This window comes from Hyperoodon ampullatus, assembly GCF_949752795.1.
Source record: "Hyperoodon ampullatus genome assembly, chromosome: 4".
Classification (NCBI taxonomy): Eukaryota; Metazoa; Chordata; class Mammalia; order Artiodactyla; family Ziphiidae; genus Hyperoodon; species Hyperoodon ampullatus.
Genome location: NC_136917.1, coordinates 159,699,437 through 159,722,516, shown reverse-complemented (window position 1 = coordinate 159,722,516; position 23,080 = coordinate 159,699,437). Strand labels below are relative to the sequence as shown.

The 23,080-nt window shown below is 34.8% G+C and overlaps 1 protein-coding gene across 1 annotated transcript in view; it reads right to left on the bottom strand.

Annotated features, from left to right (window-relative positions):
• The window catches only part of CDH18 (cadherin 18), a gene marked incomplete at both ends in the record, with an annotated part of 338,110 nt that overhangs the window by 61,051 nt on the left and 253,979 nt on the right, over nucleotides 1-23,080 (bottom strand). The window contains one exon of the mRNA XM_079703309.1: nucleotides 9,342-9,478. Within this exon, the coding sequence (XP_079559435.1) occupies nucleotides 9,342-9,478 (137 nt within the window). The remainder of the gene's footprint in view (nucleotides 1-9,341; nucleotides 9,479-23,080) is intronic.

Here is a 23,080-nt window from a genome sequence, read left to right as displayed (position 1 = left end):
AGCCAGACTCATCAAAAAAAGAGGGAGAGGACTCATATCAATAAAATTAGAAATGAAAAAGAAGTTACAACAGACACCACAGAAATACAAAGCATCCTAAGAGGCTACCTCATGCAACTCTATGCCAATAAAATGGACAATATGGAAGACATGGACAAATTCTTAGAAATGCAGAGACTTCCAAGACTGAAGGAAGAAATAGAAAATATGAACAGACCAATCACAAGTAATGAAATTGAAACTGTGATTAAAAATCTTCGAAAAAACAAAAGTCCAGGACCAGATGGCTTCATGTGAATTCTATCAAACATTTAGAGAAGAGTTAACACCCATTATTCTCAAACTCTTCTAAAAAATTGCAGAGGAAGGAACAGTCCCATACTCATTCTATGAGGCCACCATCACCCTGATACCAAAACAAGACAAAGATTCTACAGAAAAAGAAAATTACAGACCAATATCACTGATGAATAGAGATGTAAAAATCCTCAATGAAATACTATCAAACAGAAGCCAACAACACATTAAAAGGATCATACACCATGATCAAGTGGGATTTATCCCAGGGATGGAAAGATTCTTCAATATATGCAAATCAATCAATGTGATACACCATATTAACAAATTCAATAATAAAAACCATATGATCATTTCAGTAGATGCAGAAAAATCTTTTGACAAAATTCAACACACATTTATGACAAAAACTCTCCAGAAAGTGGGCATAGAGGGAACCTACTTCAACATAATAAAGGCAATATATGACAAACCCACAGCAAACATCATTCTCAATGGTAAAAACCTGAAAGCATTTCCTCTAAGATCAGGAGCAACACAAGGCTGTCCACTCTCACCACTATTATTCAACATATTTTTGGAAGTCCTAGCCATGGCAATCAGAAAAGAAAAAGAAGTAAAAGGAATACAAATTGGAAAAGAAGTAAAACTCTCACTGTTTGCAGATGACATGATACTACACATAGAGAATCCTAAAATGCCACCAGAAAACCACTAGAGCTAATCAATGAATTTGGTAAAGTTGCAGGACACAAAATTAATGCACCAAAATTTCTTGCATTCCTATACACTAATGATGAAAAATCTGAAAGGGAATTTAAGGAAACACTCCCATTTACCATAACAACATAAATAATAAAATATTTAGGAATAAAATTATCTATGGAGACAAGAGACCTATATGCAGAAATCTCTAAGACACTGATGAAAGAAATTAAAGATGATACAAACAGATGTAGAGATATACCATGGTCTTGGGTTGGAAGAATCAATATTGTGAATATGACTATACTACCCAAAGCAATCTACAGATTCAATGAAATCCCTATCAAATTTCCAATGGCATTTTTTACAGAACTAAAAGAAAAAGTCTTAAAATTTGTGTGGAGACACAAAAGACCCTGAATAGCCAAAGCAGTCTTGAGGGAAAAAAACAGAGCTGGAGGAATCAGACTCCCTGACTTCAGACTATACTACAAAGCTACAGTCATCAAGACTATATGGTACTGGCACAAAAACAGAAATATAGATCAATGGAACAAGATAGAAAGCCCAGAGATAAATCCATGCACATAGGGTCAACTAATCTATGACAAAGGAGGCAAGGATATACAATGGAGAAAAGACAGTCTCTTCAATAAGTGGTGCTGGGAAAACTGGACAGCTACATGTAAAGGAATGAAATTAGAACACTCCCTAACACCATATGCAAAAATAAACTCAAAATGTATTAGAGACCTAAATGTAAGACCTGATACTATAAAACTCTTAGAGGAAAACACAGGAAAAACACTCTTTGACATAAATCACAGCAAGATCTTTTTTGATCCACCTCCTAGAGTAATGGAAATAGAACCAAAAATAAACAAATGGGACCTAATGAAACTTAAAAGCTTTTGCAAAGCAAATGAAACTATAAACAAGATGAAAAGACAGTCCTCAGAATGGGAGAAAAAATTTGCAAACGAATCAACAGACAAAGAATTAACCTCCAAAACATACAATCAACTCATGCAGCTCAATATCAAGACAATTAACAACCCAATCCAAAAATAGGTCAAAGACCTAAATAGACATTTCTACAAAGAAGACATACAGATGGCCAAGAGGCACATGAAACTATGCTCAACATCACTAATTATTAGAGGAATGCAAATCAAAACTACAATGAGGTATTACCTCACACCACTTAGAATGGGCCTCATCAGAAAATCTACAAACAACAAATGCTGGAGAGGGTGTGGAGAAAAGGTAACCCTCTTGCACTGTTGGTGGGAATGTAAATTGATACAGCCACTATGGAGAACAGTATGGAGCTTCCCTAAAAAAACTAAAAATAGAATTACCATATGATCCAGCAATCCCACTACTGGGCATATACCCAGAGAAAACCGTAATTCAAAAAGACACATGCACCCCAGTGCTCATTACAGCACTATTTACAATAGCCAGGTCACAGAAGCAAACTAAATGCCCATCGACAGACAAATGGATAAAGAAGATGTGGTACATATATGTAATGGAATATTACTCAGTCATAAAAAGTAACGAAATTGGGTCATTTGCAGAGATGTGGATGAATCTAGAAGCTGTCATACAGAGCGAAGTAAGTCAGAAAGAGAAAAACAAATATCGTATATTAACGCATATATGTGGAACCTAGAAAAATGGTACAGATGAACCGGTTTGCAGGGCAGAAATTGATACACAGATGTAGAGAACAAACATATGGACACCAAGGAGGGAAAGCAACATGGGGCGTGGGGGAGTGGTGGTGGAATGAATTGGGAGACTGTGATTGACATATATACACTAATATGTATAAAGTGGATAACTAATAAGAACCTGATGTATAAAAAAAGAATTAAATTTAAGAATTAAAAAAAAGAAATCATCACAGTAATTATCCATAATGCAATTATTTGCTTAACTTGTCTTTTTCATTAGACTCAAATTCCTCAAAGACAAAATAATACCCTGAATATCATTAGTGCCTAAAATACTACACTACCTAGCAAATATAATTTATTAATGTATTCTGAGTGAGTTAGTTAAGGTATACTTTAGGACCAAGATTATAAAGTATACCATATCAAAGTACTGGAATGGTAGCCAAGGAAGTGGAACATTCCAAGAGGAAAGATGATAATTAATATAGTCAAACATCACAAAAGAACCAGGGGAGATAAGAAATGAAAATTACTCTTTGGTTTAGCTATTGGGAAGTGATGAACACATTGGCAGTTTCTGAAAAGCACTTCGAATAAAACTATACATTATCTGAGCTGAGACATTAACATGGAAATTAAGAGAGATGAGAGCTAGTCACTTGAAAAATATATTAAGAACCACTTATTGAGTGATTACTAGTGCTATTATTTTACTAAGGAGTCATATAAAAGGAAAAGTAAGTGATGACATATAAGTTTGAAAGAATATTTATTATCCTATAAAAAATAATACCCCCAAATTTTACAGATATTTTAGGGTTATGGTAGGTAGAATTCTAAACACATGATTTCTGTCCCTTGGTTATTCAACTAAACACTAATCTGTGTACTCTTTTGAAGGAATTTTGCAGTTGTAATTAATGTTCCAAGTCAGGTGACCTTAAAACACAAAGATTATTTGGGTGGGCCTGACACAGTTGGGTGAAAACCACTGAAAGTAGAGACTTTCTCCAGATGGTAGCAGAAGAGAAAATTGAACAGATTCAAGCATAAGAAGGATTTGACACACTGTTGCTTGTTTGAAGAAGGTAAAGGAATGCAGGCAGCTTCTAAGGGGAGGAAACTGCCTCAGCTAACAACCAGAAAAAGAATGGAGCCCTCACACCTACATCCTCAAGAAAGTGGATTCTGCCAACAAGGAAAATGAGCGGGAAATCAGATTCTTCCCTGGAGCCTTCAGATAAGAGCCCAGCCCAGCTGACACATGATTTCAGTCTTTCCAGATTTAAAGCAGAGAACTCAGTTGAACACTCTTGGACTTCTGACCTAAATAAATCATATGATTATTTGTTACACATTAATAGAAAAGTAATAGAAGTTACCAAATAGCTCCATTATGGATTACATTGTTACATGTAACATAAATGTTCCACAGGTATTTACTGAGAAAGTACCCTTCCACCAGAACTCTTATATGTGATAATAAGACACCACTTTCTATTTCCCTGACAAAAGACACATGTTGAATTTATCTGATTATTAGTGTATTCTTTAAAATTGTGAAAATAATCTTATGTATCAGAATGAATTTTTAAAATAATAGAATAAACCTCAATCAGTTAAAATACTTGACCAGTACTTGGGTTCAATGGACATCAGCTGCCACAGAGGGTCATATTAGAATAAGCACAGATCTAGGAACCAAAATATTTAGATTCATATTTTTTGTGAGTCTCACTTTCCTTTCTCTTATAAAATGAGAAAATATCTGTCTTCTCTATTTCACAAAAAATTTTTGTTAGGATGACATGGCTGTAAAGCACACCATACAAGTGCAAATAGCTGATAGTTATGTTTAGCTGCAGCAGTAAAAGATATCACAGACCAGACCCACGTTTCCTGCCTTTCCTGCAAGACTGGGCAGCTGAATAATCACTTTGACCTAGAACCATAGGATGAAAAAAGCAGAGCCAAACATCATGTAATTAACAGCTGCATTGAATCTGAGCCCCATCTGAATGCACAAAGGATGCCCACTTCAGCTGTGACACCCTCAGCTTTCACATTGGTCCTCTAGAAGGAGGCCTGTTCACCTGAAGGAAAGACCAATATTTTGTTTTTGTTTTCTTTTGCACAGAGGTGCTTTGCTCTTATTTTCTCTTAAATCCTGGTGCATTGCTTCATCTGCCCAGAGAAGGAAAATTTCTCTTCTCTTAAGCCCTAGGTAGGCTAAACTAGTATTTTAAAACATTAACTTCTAATTTTAATTCCATAGAACAACAGTCTCCTCAAAACTGTTACATTAAGATTTTAGAAAATCCCATTTCTGCTCTTGAAAGACAATGTCAATAGAATGAGAAGATAAGACACATACTGGGAGAAAATATTTGCAAAAGACACATCTAATAAATTAGTTACACAAAACATGCAAAGGAGTCAAAATTAAATGTTAAGAAAACAAACAACCTGATTAAAAAATGGGCCAAATACCTTAATAGATACTTCACCAAAGAAAACATACACATGGCAAATAAGTATACGAAAACATGCTTCACATATACCTCATCAGGAAAGTGCAAATTAAAGCAAGATACTACTACATATCTATGAGTGGCCCAAATCCAGGGAAGACTGACAATACCAAATGCTGTTTAGGATGTGGAACAATGGGAACTCTTAATCATTCATATCTGGTGGCTATTCAAAATGGCACAGCTGTTTCATAAGATATTTTGTCAATTTCTTATAAAACTAAATATACTCTTGCCATATGATCTAAGGAGTGCACATTTTGTATTTACCAAAGGAGTTGAAAATTTCTGGCCACACAAAAACCTACACATGGATGTTTATAGCAGCTTTATTTCGTCATTGCCAAAACTTGGAAACAACCAAGATGAATTCATCTTCAGACGATGAATCGATAAACTCTGGTACATGCTGACAATGGAATATTATTGAGTACAAAAAGAAATGAGTTATCAAGACATAAAAAACATGGAGGAACCTTCAATCCATATTACTAAGTGAAAGAAGCCAACCTGAAAGGCTACATACTATATGATTTCAACTACATGACATTCTGGAAAAGGTAAAACTATGGAGCCAATAAGAAGATCAGTGGTTGTCAGGGGTAGGGATGGGGAGACATGAACAGGTGCAGCACAGAAGATTTTTAGTGCACTCAAATTACTCTGTATAATATTATATTGATGGGTTTATGCCATTATACATTTATCCAAAGCCATAGAATAAGGAGTTAATCCTAAATTAAACTATAAACTTTGGTTGATTATGATGTGTCAATGTAGGTTCATCAATTGTAACAAATGTATCACTCTGTTGGAGGAATGTTGATAGCAGAGAAAGCTAAGCATGTGAAGGTGCAGAGAATATATGGGAAGTCTCTGTCCATTCCTCTCAATTTTGCTATGAACCTAAAACTGCACTAAAAAAAAAAAAAAAAAAAAAAAGCCTTTAAAAAGATCCTGTTGAAAAAGTATCCAAAACAGAAAATACTTTGATGACATGGCTCATGTTAAAGTAAATGCTTACAAACAATTGTTCACGGAAGGGCTCCCAACTCTGTTTAATAGGCACTTAGGCCAAGCAATCAGTAAGTGAATGTGAGCTTTTCCAGACACAGTCTCCCAATATGGCTATAAAATCTTAACTAGTGCTCATTCTTTCTACATACCTGTTTATGATTAGGATTAAATTATATTTTAGTAGTGCTCATTGAGGAGTCTCTAAGGCTTCTTTATTACCATCTATAAAATTCAAGATGTTACTCTTTACTGTACTGTTTTACTTAGTAGATGTGTATTAACTCATTTCCCATATGAAATACTAGCAGATAGTAAAAAAAAAAAAAAAAAAAAAAAAAAAAAAAGGAAAGAAAAGAAAAAGAACGCAGTAAGTACATATTTAAGCCATTACTTTAGCAAAAATGAACATTTCCTTTTGTAATGATTGCAAATAATATAATTTTCATGATATACTTGAACTCATGTATATTTATAAATTAGCTTCTACTTGATACAAATACTATTTGGGCTGAGGTGAGATTTAGAAGCGATCTGAGGTATGGCTTCTGATCAAAATACCTCTGGAGTTGAACTTGATGTTATTTTAAAATAAGTCCCTATTGTTTCTGCCAAGCAAATATCATTCTCTCCAGGGATTCTTCCCTTTCTTCTTGTGTACATGGAACCTGTTCTCAAGAACTACACAATATTTTTGGAGACTTTTCAGTGTCTCCATTACATCTACTTCAGTATATCAATCCATTTATTCTTTTATTTTAAAACTAATTTTAAACGAGCCTTTATCATTTGACAGCCATTTTATTGTCCTTGGGTGACTAAGAACATGCAAATCTAGACCTAGTCTCGTTATTTTGAAAATGAAAATTAACCAGAATGATAACAAATGAACCCACTCATGTATTCTTTATAACACTCATTTAAAAGTAACTTTTCAGCACAGTATTTCCCTTTGAAAATGCTTATTTTCAAAGGGAAATACAGTGCTGAAAAAATATCTAAATGGAAACCACTTGAGTTGATTTTTCAGATATGAAACATGAAAAATTCAGGTGGAATAGAAAAGACTGGAGTAGTTTAATTATCGATTTGTGATAAAGGACATTATAAAAGAGCATAAACCACAATGAGCTATCAGCCCACACCCACTAGAATGGTTATGGCCAGTATGTAATAATAAATACTGGTAATAATATAGAGTAATTAGAACCCCCATATTGTATTGTTGTGAATGTAAAATTTAGCCACTTTGGAAAACAATCTGGCCGTTCATCAAAATTTTAAATATAGTTTCTTTATGACCCCACAATCCCACTCCTAGGTATATATCCCAAAGAAATGAAAACTCAACTACACAGAAACATTCATATTAATGCTCTTAACAGCATTCTTCAAATTAGGCAAAAAGTGGAAGCAACACAAACATCTATCAAGTGATAAATGGATAAATAAAATGTGGTATATCCATATAATGGAAATTTTTTTTTATCAATAAGAAGGAAATACTGACACATGCTACAATGTAAATGAACTTTGAAAATATCATGCTAAGTGAAATAAGCCAGTCACAAAGGACCATGTGTTATTGATTATTTTATATGAAATACCAATAAAAGGCAAATCTATCGCTATAGACTGAATGTTTATGTCTCCCCAGAATTCAGAGTAGACCACTCATGAGTGAGATTAGTACCCTTATAAAAGAGACTCCGGAGAGATTCCTTGCTCTTACTACCATGTGAGTACACAACTAGGAGACAGCCATCTATGAACCAGGAAGTAGGTTCTCACCAGACACCAAATCTGTTGGCCCTTTGATCTCGGATTTCCAGACTCCAGAACTGTGAGAAAAAAATGTTTGCTGTTTAAAGCACTCAGTTTATGATATTTTGTTATAGCAGCCTAAACAGACTAAGACATCTATAGAAATAAAAACCAGATTAGTCGGTTCTTGGGTTGAGGCATGTGGAAGGGGGAGTTGAGGGTGATGACTAAGGGGTACAGGATTTCTTTTTGAAGTAATGAACATATTCTAAAATCAATTGTGGTGATTGATGCACAGCTCTGAATTTACTAAAACTCATTAAACTATACACCTTAAAAAGGTGAATGGTATGGTATGTAAACTATTTCTAAATGAAGTTTTAATATTTTAAAATTTTCTTAGACCTTCTGAGGGCAAAAGAAAGAGAGAACATAAATTCATTTTACATAGCTTTATTTTCTAACATGAAGTTTTCCTAAATTTTAACATTTACAGTTCACTCATGTGTATGTTGGAATCTTTTAAAATGTATATGTAAGCTGGGCATACTATACTAAATTTTAGTACAGTATATGTAATACTAAACTTGGGGCAATTTGTACCTTTCATTTATTTCTCAACATTTAAAGAAAAACTTCATTTTCTTGACAGTAGTCCATTTTCCTAAAGCTTTATTCTAATTTCATTTGAAAACAGTTATGTACATCTTTTTGAACTCAGAGATAATTGTTGATATTTATGCTTTAAAAAAAAAAACTTAGGTATTTAGCACAATGCAATGTTCTGGATGAGGATGGAACAATGGCTTTCCTCAGTTGTATACCATGTACATCTCTTGAAAAGAACTTAGACCTGCCTGTTGAAATTCCAAGAGCTATTCTTTTGCTATAAAATTTCTAAGTGTTAATTGAAGCTTGAGGAAGGGAGTTATATTGATAAAATTATTCAAGTAAAATGTTAGATTTTCGTTTCTTCTCCTTATTTTCCTAAACTGCTCCACCGTATATGAAGCATTCTTCTTCTACTTAAGTAAGGCATAAGCACATGACAAAGCAAATCTCACAATTAAGAAGAGAACCAAATATTTTGACTCAGTGATGCAGACTAAGTGTTCTGTGATGCCAATTTTCCACCACTTTGTGGGGATTAAAGTAAAGAAAAAGGTATAATCTTTATTCACTGCATCTGACAGTGAGTAATTGTATCGATTACATTCTGTACACTCTGTTAGATAATGGCGTAAAAAATAGAAATCATGAAAGCCCTGCTCCAGAGAAAGTCTCAGCATAAATCTTCGTGTATAAGTGGTACACTTCCTATGGTACATAATGTAAAGAAATTTACCATTTTCTGAGGCAGCAACTGTGATGTTGTACCATGGAGTTTCTTCTCTATCAAGAACCTTGGTAGTCTTAATCGTTCCAGTGTTGGCATCAATGTTGAAAAACCTGTCATCTTCAGCATTGTAGTCAATGAAGTATCTAGAGAAAAATTAAAAAAAATTGGATACTCTTTTACCTGATACTATAATGAAGAAAAGAAAACTGAACCAAGGGAGGTATTAAATCTAATATACTCAAATATTGAAATGTGTATTTTGCTTCCCATATTTGGCCCTTAAGATTTGCCCACCCGTTTTATATTTGCACAGAAATGATATCAATTATTTTTCTGTCAGTCCTTAATTAAGGTTTAATTCAATTACTAATTCAAAAAGTTAAAAAACAAAACACTAAACTCCATGAATAGAATAGTAGGTAGTAGATAGCAAAAACATAGTAATTAATAAGGGAAGGATTAAAAAAAACTGCCTCTGTGAAGACCATAGTACATTGGGGAAAAAATTAAACCTTTAATGAAACTTCTCATTGCTATATGTACAATGTTTTTAGGATAACAGATGTCAAAGATTAATTTATCTTAGAATTTCATCATAGCTGAGGCTTGAAGATAAATACAAAATGGAAAACAAAACATTTTAAATAATGACCATTGTGTCTCCATCACCTAGCACCTTGTTTAGTCAAAGAATGAGAAAATAAACAGGAAGTAGTTTGCATCCTCAGCCACAAATCTTCTTCCCTCACTAGTTCATGAAATTTTGTAGGTCTTTCTTCTATTAGGTTTGGCCTCCAGCTTACTTTGGCAATAGAATGAGTTGCAAGTGATGGTGTTCTGTTCCACATTTGGGTCTAGATTTCATGAGACTTTAAATGTTTCTTCTTATGCCCTGCCACTACCATAAGAAGCACATTCCAGGGCTAGTCCACTGGTTCCCAGAAGAAAGATGAGCCCCCAGGGCAGAATTGTCAGCTTCCCATCCTAGAGTAGAGATACCTAGTAAATGAGCAAATGTAGGAATGAATGCCCTGGAGATGAGCAGACTTGGCAAAGAGAAGCCAGCCTAGTTCAGCTGATCCTCAGTTAACTCACAGACACATACACCATGGTCATACATGACTTTTTCCTATACCCTAAGTTTTGGGGTTTTACATTATTCAGCAATAGTTAATTAACATAAATGTGAATAAATAATATAGTCAACAATCATCATATGTTCTAGAAATGTTCCATACTATTCCTAAAACAATTTAATGAGGTGTTTTTTTTCTCCTCAAACATCTAATACTTCTTCCCTCATCATTAATCTTAGCTTAAGTGACATTTCATCTACACCTGAAGAAAAAAAGATGAACTATTATATGAAAAGTGCAAGGGGCAGAAGGTTTGAATATAGGGAACTAAAGTGCAAAGATTCGAATTAAAGAAAAACCTTGACTTGGTTTAAAAACAGATAGGTGTTTCAGTGTAGCTGGCAGAATGAATGAAGTGGATGGCTAGGGAATAGGACGAGCAAGTCCTATAGCACATGGTAAAGAGTTTTAATTTTTTTTTATAAAATCGATGGGAAAACATATTTAACAAAGGAAATAATGGATCTATTTAGATTCTGGAAAAATAACAGTGGCTGCATTGAATCTTGGATTGTAGAATGTTAAAAACATTTCTGAAAAGAAATGATGTCAACATGGACAAAAGTGGAAACATTAGAAGAAAAAGAAGTGTATAAAATAGTGCTATATATTGACTATAACCTATAAAGCTTTTCATTGTGGTGGCATTGGTAAAAAGAAGAAATTACAAATGACTCAATTTTTGTTTTGTATCTGTATACTTGATCTAGCATGTAATTAATAAGCCCATTCATGGAGCTGGATAAAAAGTTAGGGGAAAGATTCCATTTGGGAGGAATCAATGATTTTGACATGTTATATCTTAGATGTCAATTAAATAAACATATGGAATAAAAAGAAGAAAATTAGAAATGGGTGTGGAGTTCAAGTGTACTTTCTGAACAGGAAATATAAATTTGAGATAGATCAGCCTAAATGTAAAGTAATGGGAACAATCTCATCTGAGAGAGAGTTGTAAGAGAAAAGGAAGGGAAAGATTGAGCCGTACAGCATCCAAACTTTTGAGTCTAAAGCAGTCCAGCATCTGAATAGGAGAAGGTACCAGCAAAAGGAGAGGAACAGCCCAAGGGAGAAGGAAAACTGGGAGGGAGAGGAGGCATAGAAGTAAAGAAAGGAGTGTTCTAAGTGGAGAGCTGAGGTAAATTTTATTAAGTTGAGTGAGGTTAGTAAAGGCTGAATTGTATTTGACAGGATGGACATCATTGGCTAATTTGAAAAGAGTAGTTTCAATAAAATATGAAAGGATGGAAGTTTTACTGTAGTGGATTCAAGGGTATATTGAATGTGAATATAGGAAGCCCATGAGTCCTGAGATTTTATCGGATAACAGTACCTGAAGTAAAGATGAGAAAAATGGTGGCTTATGTCATCAGAGAAGTGGGTTCCACAAATTATTTTTTTTCTGATATGGGAAATATTAGTCACTGTCTTTGCTGAAAAAAATAATAATTTTGAAAGAGGGAGGAAAAAAAATGTGACTTCCCTGGCATTCCAGTGTTTAAGATTCCACACTTCCAACGTGGGGGTAGGGGTTCGATCCCTGGGGGGATGAGGGAAATGAGATCCCACATGCCATGTGGTGCAGGCACAAAAAAAGGGGGGGGGGGAATATCTAAAAAGAGAAAATTCATGAGAATGTGAACAGACTGTGTTCCAGAGCACAAATATAAGGATTTCCACTGAAAGTAGCAGAGACAATTCTTCCATTTTAACATGAGGAAAATCTCAGAAGATAGGTGATTGTGGTGATGGAAATATTACAAACTTCATCATACTTTCTAGAACAGAGTATAAGCATAACTGAAATACAACCTGTGCCTTGCATAGGCATACGGTGTTAACAGGGTACCTAGAACATATCGCTCAGGTATAAACCTCATAACAACCTGTGGACACACATGCGCAAACATAGCAGAAGATATTAATAGCACCACAGAGATCCAAGTTATAGAGCATACCAAGAAATCTAGGGGCTCATTTAGTGAAAATAACACCTGACAAAAACAGAACACATCACTTGAAACTGTGTGATCAAAACAAGGAATTGGTTATATTGTGTACCGTTTGTTCTACTAATAAATATATGTTAATTAAAGAAAATTCAACATGCAAAATCAATTTAAATGAGAAAAGATAGGGGTATGAAGCAAATCTGATTCAAAGAGACACACGATCCAGAAACTAAAGAATAGTGGTAAAGATGTATGCCATTGGGCTTTCCTAAAGCATTAGACCATGGTGCACAGAAACTGACTTACTTTCTTTCTTTTAATTTATTTTTATTTTTTAAAAATCTTTATTGGAGTATAATTGCTTTAAAATGGTGTGATAATTTCTGCTTTATAGCAAGGGGAATTAGTTATACATATACATATGTTCCCATGTCTCTTCCCTCTTGCGTCTCCCTCCCTCTCACGTTCCATATCCCACCCTCTAGGTGGTCACAAAGAACAGAGCTGATCTCTCTGTGCTATGCAGCTGCTTCCCACTAGCTATCTATTTTATATTTGGTAGTGTATTTATGTCCATGCCACTCTCTCACTTTGTCACAGCTTACCCTTCCCCCTCTCCATATCCTCAAGTCCATTCTCTAGTAGGTCTGTGTCTTTATTCCTGTCTTGCCCCTATGTTCTTCATGATATTTTTTATTTCTTAAATTCAATATACAGGTGTTAGCATACGGTATTTGTTTTTCTCTCTCTGACTTACTTCACTCTATATGACAGCCTCTACGTCCATCTACATGACTACAAATAACTCAGTTGCATTTCTTTTTATGGCTGAGTAGTATTCCATTGTATATATGTGCCAAATCTTCTTTATCCATTCATCCGGTGATGGACACTTAGGTTGCTTCCATCTCCTGGCTATTGTAAATAGAGCTGAAATGAATATTTTGGTACATGATTCTTTTTGAATTATGGTTTTCTCAGGGTAAATGCCCAGTAGTGGGATTGCTGGGTCATATGGTAGTTTTATTCATAGTTTTTTAAGGAACCTCCATACTCTTCTCCATAGTGGTTGTATCAATTTACATTCCCACCAGCAGTGTAAGAGTGTTCCTTTTCTCCACACCCTCTCCAGCATTTATTGTTTCTAGATTTTTTGATGATGGCCAATCGGACTGGTGTGAGATGATATCTCATTGTCGTTTTGATTTGAATTTCTCTAATGATTAATGATGTTGAGCATTCTTTCATGTGTTTGTTGGCAATCTGTATATCTTCTTTGGAGAAATGTTTATTTAGGTCTTCTGCCCATTTTTGGATTGGGCTGTTTGGTTTTTTTTGTTATTCAGATGCATGAGCTGCTTGTAAATTTTGGAGATTAATCTTTTGTAAGTTGCTTCATTTGCAAATATTTTCTCCCATTCTGAGGGTTGTCTTTTGGTCTTGTTTATGGTTTCCTTTGCTGTGCAAAAGCTTTGAAGTTTCATTAGGTCCCATTTGTTTATTTTTGTTTTTACTTCCATTTCTCTAGGAGGTGGGTCCAAAAGGATCTTGCTGTGATTTATGTCATAGAGTGTTCTGCTTATGTTTTCCTCTAAGAGTTTGATAGTTTCTGGCCTTACATTTAGGTCTTTAATCCATTTTCAGCTTATTTTTGTGTATGGTGTTAGGGAGTGTTCTAATCTCATACTTTTACATGTAGCTGTCCAGTTTTCCCAGCACCACTTATTGAAGAGGCTGCCTTTTCTCCACTGTATATTCTTGCCTCCTTTACCAAAGATAAGGTGACCATATGTGTGTGGGTTTATCTCTGTGTTTTCTATCCTGTTCCATTGATCTATATTTCTGTTTTTGTGCCAGTACGATACTGTCTTGATTAGTGTAGCTTTGTAGTATAGTCTGAAGTCAGGAAGCCTGATTCCTCCAGCTCCATTTTTCGTTCTCAAGATTGCTTTGGCTATTCGGGGTCTTTTGTGTTTCCATACAAATTGTGAAATTTGTTTGTTCTAGTTCTGTGAAAAATGCCAGTGGTAGTTTGATAAGAATTGTATTGAATCTGTCGATTGCTTTGGGTAGTAGAATCATTTTCACAATGTTGATTCTTCCAATCCAAGAACATGGTATAGGGCTTCCCTTGTGACGCAATGGTTGAGAGTCTGCCTGCTGATGCAGGGGACACGGGTTCATGCCCCGGTCCGGGAAGATCCCACAGGCCATGGAACGGCTGGACCCATGAGCCATGGCCGCTGAGCCTGCCCATCCAGAGCCTGTTCTATGCAACCAGAGAGGCCACAATAGTAAGAGGCCCACATAACGCCCCCCAACAACAACAACAACAAAAAAGAACATGGTATATCTCTCCATATATTTGTATCATATTTAATTTCTTTCATCAGTGTTTTATAATTTTCTGCATCCAGGTCTTTTGTCTCCTTAAGTAGGTTTATTCCTAGATATTTTTTATTTATGTTGTAATGGTAAATAGGAGTGTTTTCTTTTTTTTTCTTTTTTTCTTTTTTTTTTTTATTTTTTGCGGTACATGGGCCTCTCACTCTTGTGGTCTCTCTCATTGTGGAGCACAGGTTCTGGACGTGCAGGCTCAGCAACCATGGCTCACGGGCCTAGCCATTCTGCGGAACGTGGGATCTTCCCGGACTAGGGCATGAACCCATGTCCCCTGCATTGGCAGGCAGACTGTCAACCACTGCACCACCAGGGAAGCCCAATGGGAATGTTTTCTTAATTTCATTTTCAGATTTTTCATCATTATTGTATAGGAATGCCAGAGATTTCTGTGCATTAATTTTGTATCCTGCTACTTTACCAAATTCATTGATTAGCTCTAGTAGCTTTCTGGTAGCATCTTTAGGATTCTCTATGTATAGTATCATATAGAATTAGAAATGAATAAGAAGTAACAATTGACACTGCAGAAATACAAAGCATCATGAGAGATTACTACAATCAACTCTATGCCAATAAATGGACGACCTGGAAGAAATGGACAAATAATTAGAAATGCACAACCTGCTGAGACTGAACCAGGAAGAAATAGAAAATATGAACAGACCAATCACAAGCACTGAAACTGAAACGGTTATTAAAAATCTTCCAACAAACAAAAGCCCAGGACCAGATGGCTTCACAGGCGAATTCTATCAAACATTTAGCGAAGAGCTAACACCTATCTCTCTCAAACTCTTCCAAAATATAGTAGAGGGAGGAATACTCCCAAACTCATTCTACGAGGCCACCATCACCCTGATACCAAAACCAGACAAAGATGTCACAAAGAAAGAAAACTACAGGCCAATATCACTAATGAGCATAGATGCAAAAATCCTCAACAAATTACCAGCAAACAGAATCCAACAGCACATTAAAAGGATCATACACTGTGATCAAGTGGAGTTTATTCCAGAAATGTAAGGATTCTTCAATATATGCAAATCAATCAATGTGATAAACCATATTAACAAGTTGAAGGAGAAAAACCATATGATCATCTCAATAGATGCAGAGAAAGCTTTCGACAAAATTCAACACCCATTTATGATAAAAACCCTGTAGAAAGTAGGCATAGAGATAACTTTCCTCAACATAATAAAGGCCATATATGACAAAGCCACAGCCAATATTGTCCTCAATGGTGAAAAACTGAAAGCATTTCCACTAAGATCAGGAGGAAGACAAGGTTGTCCACTCTCACCACTCTTATTCAACACAGTTTTGGAAGTTTTAGCCACGGCAATCAGAGAAGAAGAAGAAATAAAAGGAATCCAAATCGGAAAAGAAAAGTAAAGCTGTCACTGTTTGCAGATGACATGATACTATATATAGAGAATCCTAAAGATGATTTACTTTCTTTGACTTGAGTTTATAACCCCCCCCCCAAAAAAAAAACGCTCTCATAATATCCTTCCACAGGGGCTTGACACTGATGAAGGCTGAATTGATAAGGAGATGTGAGAAATCTTGTCACACGAAAGGAATAACATCCTTTAACATGTAATCAGTTGGCAATCTTGTTATTGTATCATCTAAAGTAACCTGTCTTCAAGATACTTTCCATTTTGCAGTAGGTTAAGAATAATGGTTCCTGTTTTCTAAAGTTGGACCTGAAATTAAAAAATATTATTCAACTTCAATGTTTCCTGTAGCAACTCTCAGCAAAGTTCAGATTACATTGTTATCGATGCAACCCTGTGTAATATAGAAGAACATGCCCCATTTTAGTAATCTGATCACTTCACAGCTGTCAGTCTGGAAGAAAATGAGTTTTCTTTGTTTATAAGCTAAATTAAGATTTTGAAAATGTACAGCCTCTTAACCAGAACAATCTCCTCTCTCTTACGCACTTCACACAGAGCTTTCTAACATTAAGTGCTAGTACTTGTGGTTAAATACTTTTAGAATACATATATTTTTTACTTGAATTTGAAAAATATATAACCTATGTTTAAATGGTAGGTATAATGTGAGGCACGTGTCCTCAGACTTAAGTTATTTACTTCTTAGTTTTTTTTTTTTTTTGCATTACGTGGGCCTCTCACTGTTGTGGCCCCTCCAGTTGTGAAGCACAGGCTCCGGACGCGCAGGCTTAGCGTCCATGGCTCACGGGCCCAGCTGCTCCACGGCATGTGGGGTCTTCCCAGACTGGGGCACGAACCCGTGTCCCCCGCATCGGCAGGGGGACTCGCAACCACTGGGCCACCAGGGAAACCCCTAGTTCTTAGTTTTCTATGTGATCTAAATCTCTTGGGAAATCTGCAACATAAGGGTTAGATATTATCGCAATGTTTTAAGCCAAAAAGTCTTATTCATGGAATTGCAATTGAATTTTGACTCAAGTAGAACTAAATAGTTGCGCTTAAGTACCCTTGGATTTCTGCCTAGCCATAGTTATAAAAACACAGAAAAAGGGAAAACAGAAATGTGAAAGAAACTATTCAAAACTATTTGGGGCGGGGCAGTGGGCAGTTATATGTACAATGACTCAATGCTAATTATTTAAAATCAAGAAGTTATATGGTCCATAAAACTGTTTATCAAAAATAAAGATAAAATATTCTCAGTAGGTAACTTTTCAAAATATTTTTGTAATAAAATACATTGATTTCCTTCACAAACCTTCAAAAAGTAAACACAACATATTACTACTTCATGAACTTATATATATATATATATATAACTTATAACTTATATATATAACTTATATATATAACATATATATATATATATATAACTTATAACATATATATAACTTATATATATAACATATATATATATATATATATATATATATATATATATAAAGGTTTTTTGAAAATGTTAATTTGACATTTTTATATATATCCAGCAAGTATAAAATAAAGTAACCATTTGCCTAGGTGGTATAGGTTCTAAATCAGGATTGATCATGAAGACTAAGGAATTAGTTTTGAGAATTTTTTTTTTTTAATATCTTAGTTCATTGCTATAAGAAATGAACCAACGTAAATTGAGGCTATTGTGTATATAACTGGATAAGATGTTTAAATATATTCTTTAAATTCTACTTTCCCCCTTACATAAGACTATATAGAGATGATATTTGAGAATGGGAGGAAACACTTATACACATTTATAAGTCATTTAAAAAAGCAAACTGATATGAGATAATAAAGGCTAACATTTATGGATCCCTTACAGTGTACTATATTGTGCTTTAAGTCTGTTCTAAACATTATTTTATCACATACCCAGAACAACTGGATGAGATAGGTACTATTAATAGACACTTTTTTATAGAGGAGAAAACCGATGCACAGGGTGATGGAGAATTTTATTCAACATCAAAGAGCTAGTTAGTGCAAGAGATTAAAAATCAATACAGTCAATTAAGAAATATTGGGAATTCCCTGGTGGTCCAGTGGTTAGGATACCACGCTTCCATTGCAGGGGTTGCAGTTTTGATTCCTGGTCAGCGAACTAAGATCCCACATGCTGCAGGACATGGCCAAAAATAAATAAATAAATAGATAAATAAATAAATAAATGCAAGCACATTAAAAAAAAAAAACAGAACAAACAGTTGTTCCTAAAACAAGTTTAAAAAATAAGAAATATTTATAAGATTTTTAAAAGTAGAGAGTATTTGAAGATTTACCCATTCATTCAAAAGATATTTATTTGAAGAAGTACAAGAAAGGAAAAAGAAATATTTAAAACAGAGGAAATAGCAAGACCTGAGAATTATTTAGACATGATTTAGTTAGGAAAACAAGTAGGCAAAAAAGAAAAAGGAAGTGTTTGCAAGGTAATACTGATTGATGCTCAGAGAGTTTAAAATCAGAGGTCAGAGTAAAATTATAAGCAATTAAAGTCTTCAGGGAAAACGGGTGTGATCAGTCTTGAAGGATAAGTAACAGGAGAGATGTGCATTCGAGATTATCTAGAAAGTATAAAATTTAGTAATTTCAGATGAGAGAGAGACAGATATCTTAGCTCTGGTTTGTGAAGTGTGGTGGCATATTTTAGAACACTACTATTTTGGTATTAGACTAGTAAGAGAGGAACAAAGAGAGAGGCTTCATGTTGAGAATGTAGGTAGGATACAGACAGAAGTTCCCTCTTTCACTCCCACGTTAATGCCCCAGTCAACATTACTACTCCTACACAGTGTTACACTAGAGTAGAAGAACTTACTTTAAAATAAAATATTCTTTGATATGGAATGAATATTGATTCAATCATATCATCAACTAAACCAATGAGAGAATGCTTGAGAGAAAGATTAGAGGTGGTTGGTGGGAAAAAGTGCAAGCCACTGTGCACTTCTGCATAGGTTGGTTTTCGAAGATTAATAGATGAAAAGAATGCCAAGGAGGGTTTACCCAAAACAAATTTTCCAATTTTCAGATATCATAGAGGTAATAACCTCTTCAGGCCACTGAAAAACATCTCCTATATTATTTTCCTCAGTGTATAATAAACTGTAGATCCTGGCCTTGATTCATTCACTACCTAAAGATGAATTCTATGGAAATTTGTTTCTAAAATAGATCCATCATACTGTGAAAATAGCATGGATCAATAGTAAGAATAAACACAGGCTTGGAAACCAAGTAAACGTGATGTTCATCACAAATAAAACCACTTATTAGCCCTATGACCCTAAAGAATGTGTCACCTCTCTGAGCTTTCTTTGTTAGCATAATGGAGATACCACCTACATCATAATTTTATTTTGACAATAAAGTGAGGTAATATATGAAAGTATTTTATGCTTGAATATCAAGTGATATGCCTCAGTAGATAACGTTATTTGCCTTAATGTCTCTTAAGATGGTTTTCTCTTTTTTTTTCTTTCTTGGAAAACATGGGTCTATTTTGTTGAGACACTTCAAAAATAGTAAATGTTTGGTTTTTTTTTTTTCATTTCTTTGTTTGTCTTTTTCTTCTGGCAAAGTAGCTGAACACAGTGGGATCTGAATAAGGGTTACTACTGAATGAACAAGAGTCTCCATACAAATAGCATGAACTCCTGTCCATTTCTAAAAAAAAGAAATCTGTCAGAAAACTAATTTTTTTAATTTCCTTCTCTATGCACATGAGACAACTTTCATTTGGAAAGTTTATGAGAATAAAGTTATTCCACCTGAATAACATAGGTGTATGACTTTGCCTCATAAGCGAATGAATAAACTAACCAGGCATTCAACAAATATAAAGAAGAACCTGTTAATACCTAATGTAAAATTAAGTAAGGCATTTCATTGTAACCTTTACCTCTTTTGTAAATATTTTGGTGGAAATAATCAGGCCAATAAGTTATATGCTTTACTTATCAAGAGAAGTATGTTTTCATATAGAGATTATGATTTTATAGATTCCTAACATTATCCTTTATACATATTCTTAATATTGTGTTTGAAATTTGTTATAATAACTCAGGAAATAAACTTTTTTTTTACAGTGTGTACATAGTTTGTGTTTTCCTTTCATTGAGAGATATCTAAACATTGCAAAAAGGACAAATAAATGTACACTTTTTGCAGTATTTCATTTAACTTTTAGTTCTCAAACTAATTTTAAGTCATAATACAATTTTCATTTTTAACGCCCAATTTTTTTAGACCTCATGTTGAATCTAAGAAAAAAAGCCACTCCATAGTACATCTAGCTGATGCTTTAGATGAATCTACAGCATATGTGACCAAAAGGGTTAGTATGAGGGTGGAAATAGTGAGGCAGATTCAAGGGCTACTCTAATATGATGATTACAGCACATTATAACCCGACCACTACTATAATCTCACCACATCCTCCATGAAGTAGGTGTCAAGATAATATCCATTGGGCTGGTCAAAATGTTCGCTTGGGTTTTTCTGAAGGGAAACACCCGAATGGACTTTTTGGCCAACCCAATATACTAAATTCTACTTAGGAAATTATATGATCAATGATCAATAAGATGTTACCTATGGGGGATTGATAATCTCCTGGCTATAGACCAGAGGTAGTGCAATTAAACTTGTGCCAGCTCAGATTTGTCCACTAGTCCTTTAGAGCCCTCTAATTTGACAATTCCATATTCAAACCCTGACTAATTTCACGCTGGCAGAGAAATGGGTCCTTTTAACACAGGAGGTCTTGCAAAGTTGCCACAATAGTTTATAAACCTGGGTTACAATTTTTATTCCTACAACTACTGTCTATTCTGTCATTCAATATATGCACCATTTCATATTTCTAGTAAATATCTTTTAGAGCAATGGGCAAAGTGAAAAGAACATGCATTACATTGAAATAAAATGAAAATTTATTGTTAAAATTAGAATTTGTGAGCAAATAGGCAGACAAGTTATGATCACAGGAAGCAGTCAATCTCAGTAATGATTACCTCTATTCAAGTATTTTCTTCAACAGAAGCTACTTTAAACAAATTACCCAGTTCATCATTTGACACTCAATTTCCCTTTGATTATATAGGCATAGATTCAAGATAATTATTAGTCGTGTTAAAGTACATTAGAAAAGTTATTTTTCACTTCGATAACAAAATCTCAGTCCTCAGAAGCACTTATTATTTTCATTATAATTTGTCCATTTCACCATAAAAATTAATTTAAAACTTATGTAATGGAAATCTATTTTTACAGTGATTTATTTTGAGAAACATCACTTGGTTAAAAGTGTAGATGTCGGGCTTCCCTGGTGGCGCAGTGGTGGAGAGTCCGCCTGCAGATGCAGGGGACACGGTTTCGTGTCCCGGTCCGGGAAGATCCCACATGCCGCAGAGCGACTGAGCCCGTGAGCCATGGCCGCTGAGCCTGCGCGTACGGAGCCTGAGCTCCGCAACGGGAGAGGCCACAACAGTGAGAGGCCCACGTATTGCAAAAAAAAAAAAAAAAAAGTGTAGATGTCTTTCAGTTGTCACACTTTTGATACCTGTACATAGAGAATGTGAGTGGTTAAGCAAATGTATTTGAGATTTTGCCTCCAAAACAGTTTTTGTAAGTTTTATTGACTATGATCAATAGATGGGATAAAGTTTAATCAATATACACCCTTTGAGATATTACAGCAGCTTGGCCTCATCTTTAATTTAACAAAAAGTCACACACCTGTAGTATAGCTCAGATTCATTAAAAAAGTTTAAGATTCCCTTAGCTCATTTTGGGGATGTAATTTATTCCACAAGTCATGCATCCAGAAAATAATCTTTCTAAAAAAATAGAACATAGGAATCATTTATCACTTGATAGTGTATTGTGCTTAATTAAATGGGCAGCACACATAGCACATAGATATTTTGGAAAGCTTTTTAACTTCCTGAACCAAAACCTCGATCCAAAGAAACAAAAGCACATAAAGAAGTAAAATCTCTACACAAGAAAATATGATTCTGCCTGTTATTTATGACTCTTAGTACTTAAGGTTTTAAAAATTCCAGTAATCTTGAGTTCTGGAAATGCTATTGACCATTTTAAGTATTTTTTAAAAATTTCTTTGAAAAATTTACATGAAAGCTATTTGGATGTTTTAGTCTCCAGTCAGTAGACTAAAAGACGTCACTAAGCCTGGATTTAGGCATTCATTGTAGGGCTAAATGAGTTACACATGCCCACCCGGAAAATAGGTTCTCCTTCTCGTGTCAGGACTCTGATTTGGGGTGGTTACCGTCACATACTAGGCCATTAGGTAAATTTGAGCCCCAAGTGTAAAAATGTTCAGGGGTCTTCTGTATCTTTATTGAAGCATGGTAAAAGTGACCACATTCTATCCAATCTCTATGGTTAGTTAGCTGTGTGATTGGGATCCAGTCACTCAGGCATCTTAGTCTATGATATCTTCATCTCTATAAGAACAGGATTGTCTCGGTCATCTTTAGGTCCCTTCACATTCTCAAATGCCATAGTCACATGACGTTTAACAGTAAACAGTACTGTTTACAAACAGTAAAGTAATGGTCAATCTAAATATGCTAACTTTGTTATCTGCAATGTGATTGATAAATGACAAAACACAAGTCAAAGACAGACCTCCGGTTTTAAATGGAAGCCTGCTTTCTAGCTGAACTCAGTTTGCATGAAATGTCCTTAATGAGTTATCTCCTTGGTATCAGAAGACTATGACAGTTTTGATGAGGGTATATTAAGGCTTTCTATTAAAGGTC